The 9119-nt window shown below is 38.6% G+C and overlaps 1 protein-coding gene across 3 annotated transcripts; it reads left to right on the top strand.

The window, feature by feature from the left end:
- The first annotated feature begins 2790 nt into the window (after positions 1–2790).
- ttpal (tocopherol (alpha) transfer protein-like) lies at positions 2791–9047 on the top strand. Of its 3 annotated transcripts, XM_032559221.1 has the most exons (7): positions 2831–2845; positions 2927–2985; positions 3422–3648; positions 4940–5183; positions 6452–6645; positions 6729–6839; positions 7017–9047. In XM_032559221.1, the coding sequence occupies exons 3-7, from the start codon at positions 3439–3441 to the stop codon at positions 7293–7295; spliced, it is 1038 nt and encodes a 345-aa protein (XP_032415112.1). In that variant the 5' UTR covers positions 2831–2845; positions 2927–2985; positions 3422–3438; the 3' UTR covers positions 7296–9047. The 3 variants fall into 3 exon arrangements, with proteins under 3 accessions (XP_032415093.1, XP_032415112.1, XP_032415103.1); XM_032559202.1 differs by lacking the exon at positions 2927–2985 and having other exon boundaries at positions 2791–2845; XM_032559212.1 differs by having other exon boundaries at positions 2840–2985.
- The last annotated feature ends 72 nt before the right edge of the window (positions 9048–9119 follow it).

Raw genomic sequence — 9119 nt, 5'->3', positions numbered from 1 at the left:
TGACTCCGGACGGCATCTCCAGCATATCTCTCCGTTGAAATCGTCGACGTTGTTGAGAAGAAATGAAATCGCAAAATGAAATTCCGCGCTTTGTTTCGACGCAAATTTTTGAACGTAAATGAAATTTGTTTGAGTTATTGAATTATTAAAGTATGGTCCCTATATTTGGAATATTTAGAGTACATTTCAAACTAAATATTAAGTAGACAAAAAAATAAAAAAGGTATGCATGTTGAAATATAAAAGACCTTATTTTCTCTCAAACATATTTGTCAATATTCACTGTAAAAAGATAATCATCTTAATTTAGCTATATTAATGTCAACATAGCCATATTAAATCATCACTAATAATATGCATGAATATTATGTGTGTTTATTGTAGTGATATTTATTAAGCTGAATCCCTTCCTGCAGTCTCCAAACTGTATTTGCCAAATCCTTGGCAGCCATCTTCCTTTTCCTTCACAACTTACTTTCAACCATGAACTTTAGATTCCAATATGCTAGTTAATCCTAAACCTCCACAGGTCACAAGACCACAGCAATTGGTTCAAACAGCACAACAACTTCAAAACAGAGGGATTACAACAGCAGATTCCTCCTCAGCTCGTTGACTCTCAGCGGAGAATCAAATCAAACCAGCACACCAAGAGGCCTAGCTTTGGCCTTCAACAACAGTATTTGCATCAGCAGCGTAGCAGCAAAATCCGCAACAGCTCCTACCCTGAGATGTCTTCTGGACCCGCCTTTGGAACAGTTGCTTGAGCTAACCTACCTTTGATGGGTCGGGCGGATCCCCCAGGCTGCTTGTAGGGAAGCTCAGCTTGATTGTAGATCACCTAAATATCCACAATCGATCTGCCGCTAGTTCCAGACATTGTTTTTACTCTTCAGTTATTTCAGGGAAGCCAGCAGCCAAACAAACCGTCGCTGAGACGCCATACCCCATGCTCAGGTCGCTCCTCTTTTGCTGCTCTGTTTAAGCACAAAAAATGGCTTCAATAACTTCATCAGGGTCAAAACTGCGAATAAGGTTTCCGAAAAACAACTTACCGAATTACAAACGCAGCGATTTCAAACATGGCGCTCGCTCCGCGGCCTATTCGCCCACTCTAGCTGATTCTCAACAGGTGGGCGCCAACCAATCACGGAGACATTTCAGGTATGTCCGCAAAAGTATTCAGTCACTTAGGCTGGGCTTCCAGACGGATTCTGGCTCTTGGGAGATCAGAAAAGGACATTGTTTTAATCCGGGGTCCAGAATGGATGAATATCAGAACGTTTCATGTTTCCATGAGCAGTGTTGTATAGTAACGAAGTAAAAATACTTCACTACTTTACTTAAGTACATTTTGGAGTACTTCATACTTTCCTGGAGTATGAAAATGTTTGATGACTTTCACTTTTACTTCACTATATTTCCGAACTCAATTGCGTACTTTTACTCCGATACATTTTCAATGTGTGGTTTAGTTACTCGTTACAAAAAAGCGAGAGAGAGAAACGAAGTGTTTTGACCCCACCTACTGATTAGCAAGCAGGCTACCGAACAAAGTCGTAGCCTGCTTGCCTGGCTTGTTCATCACCTCCAATAGGATACACCTGTTTCGCTTCTCCCATTGTTGGGGAAATCAGAAATCGGAACACCTTGCATCGGGTGAGAGGGTGGGTCGAACAGAGAAGAGTGCTGCCCGCACTGACGCGGCTCAGGGATTACGTGACACGCAGCGCCGTGCCCTATAATCCACTGTAAGCTATGTAATGTGTTTTGAGGCAATTGACCAAAATCCCGGACAATTTTTAAATTCCCCCCGGACATCTTTTTAGGTCTGAAAAGTAGGACATGTCCGGGAAAAAGAGGACGTCTGGTCACCCTAGTTCAATGGGGGACAGAAGCCATAGCGATAGCAATTTAGACTAAATTTAACGAATATAGGAAAGGCATGCAAGTTCAAAACCACAAACCATTAACATGTGCTACTCTTTAAAACTGGAACAATTTATTAGCAGGTTTCATTTTGCCTGCACTTGGTTGGGTACATTATTTTAAGTTTATTTGACAAGTTTACCAAGATATAAGAAATGTCATTCAAACTTGCCTTGTTTTACTTTTTACTTGTACTTTTCATTACATTACTTGAGTACATCCATTTTTACAGTAATTTCCATACTTAAGTACAAGAAGTTTCAGATACTTTAAGACTTTTACTCAAGTAACATTTCAGTCAGTGACTTCGACTTTTACCAAAGTCGTATTTTGGAGAGGTACTTGTACTTTTACTTGACTCTGAGATTCCAGTACTTTATACAACACTGTCCATGAGGCCTTGGTTTAAAAAAGCTCACGTCGAAACTGCGCTTGAAAATTTCTGTCCAGCATGGCGCATGCGCCTCACGCTCATTAAATGGCGCCACGCTGCCAGATTTGACATCTTCCGGTTTAAACACCTGCCCAACTGCAAAAAACAAAAATCTCAAACTCTAATAAAACCCATGCTAAAAGCACTACAACATACAACAATAATAAATAATAATGAGCAGTGATAGTCATAAGGACACACACATATTGCTCTTTATTTACATATTTAGCCCCCCTTATCTCTATAATCTGCAGGTAGAAGACGATAGGATGTTGCGTTAGTATAATTAACTTCTAAATGCAATGAGATATGCTTTTAAATGAGCATAAAGCATAAAAATGTCTATGTGAGTTTGTTTCCGACAGATCCTGAACACATCAGAGCAACAGACGCTGCGCTTTAGCAGAGCGTCACGTGATGCAAACGGACCAATGGGAGAACCCCGTTTACAAAACCCGGAAAAAAAGGATTTTGTACCGACAGGTCAGTTGTGATTTTTGACTTAGTTGCTGGTTTTTTAAAAGTCTTTACCTCCCTCCTGTTGATGTTTATATTTTTTCCCAGCGGAGCTTGTTAGGTAGACCACTGTCTCCTGCAGGAGGTCATTATTTGACTCATTTTGGGTCAGTATGCATATTTCTTTTTGCCTGAACCAGGTTCCGCCGCATAGGTTCCGTCCGTTCTGGGTTATGAGAACAAATAAAATAATATTTCGATCATATCGTTGCGTGAAAGGCTTGAAACAGTTTAGTGATCTGCGCAGTTTATAAATTAGTAGAGATAAAGTGGTCTATATGCAAACATCGATGCTCCTGAACGCACCATATTTTAATTTTTATGCCGAACATAGTGTCTTGTGATAAATAAATGACAAAGTGCTGTTTGTCTTTATTATATTAGAAAGAAATTACCAGTTTTCGCTGTTAATTTAGCTGGATTGACTTAAAAAGATCTGCTTTACTATTTAACCAGTGGAAGTATGCTTGCTACTTAGCTGGAAGTAGTACTGCTTATGTCTTTGTGTTTTCACAGATGCTTCCTTTATGTCTCTTTTTTCAGATTCTCTCAGTCAGTCCATGGCCGATCAGCATGAGTCCATCAGCCTCAGTCCTCCCCAGGCGGACCGTGCAACATCTGCAGGACACAGCTGGTTCCCTGGCCCACCTCCACCCATGTATTCCTGCACCTTGACCCCTGAACTGGTGGCCAAAGCACGGGAAGAGCTCCAGGAGAAGCCCGAGTGGCGCCTACGAGATGTCCAAGCACTGAGAGACATGATTCTTAAGGTTTTCTTACTTTAAGCTTTTATGATAATAAATACTGTAAACAAGTCAACTATTACAAAAACGAATCAGCACAGATTCATTTTTTCTATTATTCAGGTGTGATTATTTGGGCTTGTTTTGCAATCTTTAGTTCAGAACCATAATATTTTATTTAATAATCTGATTTTTGTCTTTTTCTTGTAAGTAGGTGAAGTGAAAACCCTTTTGATCTCAGGGTCTAAAGGGAGACCATTTCCCTTAAAGTAAAGCTTTGTTCAAACTCGTTAATCCAATATAAACATATCTGCCAATTTATTTCATGTTACTTCTGCTAAAGCTGATTTAAAAAGCTGTTAAATAGCAAGGGTGTGCTTGACTTTTTCTCTGTGCTTCTGCTTCCTATTTATAGACTTAGAATTAAAATGATATCTTCATGTTTACTATTAAGAACATCCTAAAATAAACAACTTCTTTGGGTGTTTTGGCCCTTCATCCACATGAAAACTAAATTTAACATCACTAAAAATTATTATTTATAAAAACAAAGTGCAGTTTCAGCAGGTTTTAGCTTTGTTTGGCATGTTTAAAACAACAATTAGGGGTAAGCTTGTCGCAATAAGCAGTTAATCGCATGACATTTTAAAATGAGATCAATAATTTCCATTCTGATGGTTCATGTTTTTTGAAGGGCAATTTTGTTTACAGCAACATTGTAACTTGTAATTTTATTTATGGTGTCAGTTGTAAGTAGTTTTTATTTATTGATTTGGGTTGTTCTGTTTATTTTATTTAAATTTAAAATATTTTCCAGCTTCAGTGTGGAGTTCTTTACTAATTTGTGGTTTATTGGTGTTTGAGAGTCCTAACTTAAATTATATGTTACTTAAAAAATGTCTCAAATTCATTATCATTAACGTTTATGTCATTGCGATAAACGTTAATGATAACAATTATCATTAATGTTATTTGCTGAACAATTTATCGTTCAGCAAAATCTTGAATTTTGTGGGTTCATTTGGATGAAATTGTTCTAATATCGTTTACAATGTTATTTTTTATAAAATATGTGGTGGAGATATTTGTTTTATAAAGACCCAGCTACGTGTGTGCAAGGCCTCAGAGTTGATATTTTGAAAATGTAACAATGTATTATACTTTTTCTTGGTTTCTCATAAAAAAAATTCTTATGAAATTCATTAAAATCTGTGGCTGTAATGAGTCCAGATTTTTTTTAAATATCAAGAAGTAGGAATTATTTTGCAATGCCTCTCAACTAGACACTTTTTATTTAGTGAATTTATTTTCTTTGCAGGAACATCCCAATCTCAGAACTCGACTGGACGACGCCTTCCTCCTGCGCTTCCTGCGGGCCAGGAAGTTCGACTACGACCGCGCTCTGCAGCTGCTGCTGAATTATCACGCGGGCCGTAAAACCTGGCCGGAGGTCTTCCAGGACCTGAAGCCATCCACGGTCAAACATGTGCTGGACCTGGGCTTCCTCACGGTCCTGCCGAGGCCCGATCCCAACGGCAGATACATCCTCTTCCTCCGGCCAGGTCCGTCTCTTTATTTGCCTCAATGAAGATATCAGCAGTCCTGCAACTAATAAGCAACTCCATAACAGATCAGGTCTACCTCAGTCCTCCCTGATAGTCCAGTAGACTTGGTTCTACTGGGAACCAATCACACTGCATTGTGCCAAACAACTCAAACTAATTGAAAAAACTGTCCCCCTCTTCGCCTGTGGGGGCGCTGCACCAAGAACTACTGAAGGTATCAATACAAAACCTCTGAAGAAGACCAGCGCAACTTCCTTCTTCACAAAATGTCAACAAAAATAGAGTAGAGTCAGATTTTAGCAGTTGTAGGATTTCTCCATTGGTATACAGGACTGGTTTGGACATCGCCTATTAGCCGCTAGCGCTAGCTTCGCGCTCCTGCAGGCGCCATTACTGTGAGTCATTGCGTCATGTCCGCAAAACCGTACTATTCCAATGTGGGATGAGCGCAAATATGTCACAAAAATGGTCGTAGCGTCTTTTTTTCTTACCCGATTTCTATAAAATACGGCTTAAATTAAAGCTGAGAAAATTGTTAATGTTTTAGCAAATACAAATGTATTGTCTCTGGATGTGAATATGTAAATAGTTTTGTTTCTGATAGTACTGTCAACAAGCAAGAAGGAACTAAGCAATTTTCTCTTTTAGATTGGTCAATAATTTAATTTTACATACTTTCCGATGTTAAAATTAGTTTGTTAAAATTGAACAAACCATGGCTTCTATGCTTTATAAAATATTTCATCCTATTTGATGATTGTTATATGAAGAGTCCAGTTTTATTAAAGGTTTAAAAATCACAGTGGGTGTAGTGCGCCACAGCAAAGGGAAAATAACGTCAATAATCAGGCGTAAAACGACTTTACACCTCTTATATTCTGCTTTTCCTCACTCTCTGGGTCACAACACCTTCACTGACCCACAGAGAGCAATATATTTACCAAAATACCCTGTGCTATGGTTAGCTTCCTGCTTTTGGAGCGGTCTCTGGTCCGCTTGTATTCACACTGCATTGAAAGCCCACCAGAATTCAAATGAACTTAGATTGAAGTTTTTAGGCGGACCAGAGTTTTTTTTTTTTTTTTTTTGTCCAAATCAGAGTTTGACTGTTTCACACCTCCCCAAACAAACCAGACCTTCTAAACAAACGAACTGGAGTCGGATTAAAGCAGAATAAACAGGGCTGGTGTGAATGCACCCTTAATAATATTTGCAATCCACAACCTTTATGTCATCAAAATTTCTCAATATGGATTTTCTCCCAGGAAAATGGAAGCCAAACGACTATCCGTTTGTGGACAACGTGCGGGCCCTTTATCTGACTCTGGAGAAGCTGATCCAGCCGGAGGAAACGCAGGTGAACGGGTTGGTCATCCTAGCCGACTACACTGGGGTGGGAATGTCACAAGCCTCCAATCCAGGTCCCTTTCTTGCCAAAAAAATTGTGAGCATCCTCCAGGTGAGATATTGTAGAATACGATGTGTTTAATTTTGACAAAAGATGTTTTGAACGGGTTCTGATTGTGGTCTTTTAATCAACAGGATGGCTTTCCCATCAGAATTAAGGCCGTTAACATAATTAACGAGCCCCGGATTTTCAAAGGCATCTTCGCTATAATCAAGCCTTTCCTGAAGGAGAAAATGGCAGAGAGGGTAACCGTTGTCCTTGAATTATCTTTTTCTGTTCTCTATAGATATATAAGTAGGTGTAGAGGGTTTCACTGGATAGAGCCCTCTATGTTGGTGTGAAAACAACCTACAGCTGCTGCTTTTATGAGATGAAATATTGATTAGAGTCGGTGTAATCGTCTCCTCTGTCCCTCTGGACAGTACGTCCTGCACGGCTCGGACCTGCGCTCTCTGCACCGGAACATCCCGCCGTCGGTTCTGCCAGAGGAATACGGCGGCACCGCCGGCCGGCTGGACATGAGCGCCTGGTCGAGGCTGCTGCTGGACTGCGAGGAGGAGTTTGTGGTGGAGTTCTGCCAGCCGGATCCACTAGAGGGCGTGGTGCTCCCAGACTCCATGCTGTGTGAAGGGGAGCAGGCAGGAGGCCGGGAGGAGGACGGCTTCAGGGCGTTGCGCTCTCAACTTTACTACTGCTACTGACGCTCACACAGCCACAGGACTTCTTCTGTTTCATCTGAAACATGAGCGGAAACTTTTATAGGGCAAGTTGCCAATACTCCACATGATTTATTTTACTAACTAAACAGCACTACACTATTTAGAATTTGCTCAATTTTAAAAGAAGTCCAGCATTCAGGCATTGCTCCAAGGCAGCTCATTCGGTGTGTTCACTCTTCATTTTATTAGCTTCTCTAATAGTTGTGTGCTTGGATGGTACTTGTTTATTTTATGATCACAAAAACACACAATTCTACCAAGTAATTTTGTTCTGGTTTCTAGTGCAAGTACCTCAGTAAACTAACTTATAAGTAACTTTCCATCAAGCTAATGGAGCTTGTTATAAGTAAATAATTTCTTAATATAGATTAAAAAATATTAGTTCCACTGGCAGATTACTTCACTTATAACAAAACATTGTTCCCATATTTTGAGTGAAATAATCTGCTAACGCAACAATCAATTTTTCATCAATTTTAAGGAAATTTTGACTTAGAACAAGCTTCTATATCTTGATGAAAACTTATTTTATTAAGACATTTGCACTAGAAATGAGAACAATGTTTTTGCAATGCAAGAAATTAACCTGTCCTTTCAAAATCCAGAGCCAAAACACAGATTTGGCTTTACTTTACCATTTATATAAAGAAAAGGTGTGCATTTATATTAAAATATAAATATAATCAAGATGGAACCAACTCACTGATGGAAAACACCAGGAAACTCAATTAAACTGCTAATTAGATTTTTCTCTGTTACTAAAACTCTCTCTAGATGGAGTATATTTACCGGCAGCTGACTCTAAATAATAAGTGAAATTAAAAACATATTCATGGCCGTTTTTTGGAGGTCTGCTTCCTAAAATTCCATATTTCTTATCTAATTATATTCAGGTGATTAGAAATTCTACAACTAATTGAAATTTCTTCGAAAAGCATCAATCAGGTTTTTTTCTGGCTAATTCTGACTTGATATTTTCTTTTTCATTTTGACTGAGTCAGCTTTTTTCTTTTCTGTAAGGACTATAAACACTTAGACTAAGACAATGAGACTAAGACAAATCTTAGTCTTATTGTTAGGAATCTCTAAAAAGTCCTCTTAATTGGTGCGTTTATAAACCAAAAATGGTTGGAGTTTAAAGTTCTGTTGCATTCATTGACTAAGAAAAAGTAAAGTATTTTCCATTTTTGTCAGACAAGCAAAAACTGGTCGATGAATTTTATTTTTTATCTCCTGTCTGTCAGTGTTACGTTTCATTTTATAACCACAAAGCTGAATGTGGTTTTTTTTATGTGTAGCCATTGAAAACGTTGCCTTAAATTGTTTTTTTTTATGTTACACTTGTGTGCACCAAAGCAATATGTGTGTTATCGTCCAGAGTGTTTGAAATTAAACATAAGTGGCTGCTAGTTCAGTTGAATGTTTAGGTTTTAGAGTTTAGTCTTTGGGCTTCATTATTTTTCTCAGTTTGGTAATCTGCCTTATATATATTTTAGGTTTATTTGTCTTATCATGCAGTCTTAATCCGTTAAATCACATGACTATTGAGATCTGATTTGCCAAATTGTACATAAAAGTGCAATAATATTGCATTGTTCATCTTGCATCTGCTGAGTGCTTCTCTTCAGTCTTATATTTTTTTATATTTCCAGCATGTCTGTGACTGAGCTGTATTGTATTGCAGGGTATTTATTGTTAACGGTTAAGACAGTAAAGCTATTATACAGAAAGTGCTATTTGTGTCTTGTTTGTGCTGTTGTTGGCAAATGATGAGGTATGCTGCAGCCCCAAGGGAAGCTGTTGGTA

Source organism: Xiphophorus hellerii, chromosome 1, assembly GCF_003331165.1.
Source record: "Xiphophorus hellerii strain 12219 chromosome 1, Xiphophorus_hellerii-4.1, whole genome shotgun sequence".
In the NCBI taxonomy this organism is placed as follows: domain Eukaryota; kingdom Metazoa; phylum Chordata; class Actinopteri; order Cyprinodontiformes; family Poeciliidae; genus Xiphophorus; species Xiphophorus hellerii.
This window is presented reverse-complemented; position numbering and strand designations above follow the sequence as displayed.

Excerpts from the sequence above, each read along its gene's own strand:
- ttpal (XM_032559202.1), top strand. The coding sequence starts at position 2,794 with ATGGGAGAACCCCGTTTACAAAACCCGGAAAAAAAGGATTTTGTACCG. Across the intron at positions 3,649-4,939 it reads TGAGAGACATGATTCTTAAG|GAACATCCCAATCTCAGAAC; the intron begins GTTTTCTTACTT and ends TTTTCTTTGCAG. Across the intron at positions 6,840-7,016 it reads AGGAGAAAATGGCAGAGAGG|TACGTCCTGCACGGCTCGGA; the intron begins GTAACCGTTGTC and ends CCCTCTGGACAG.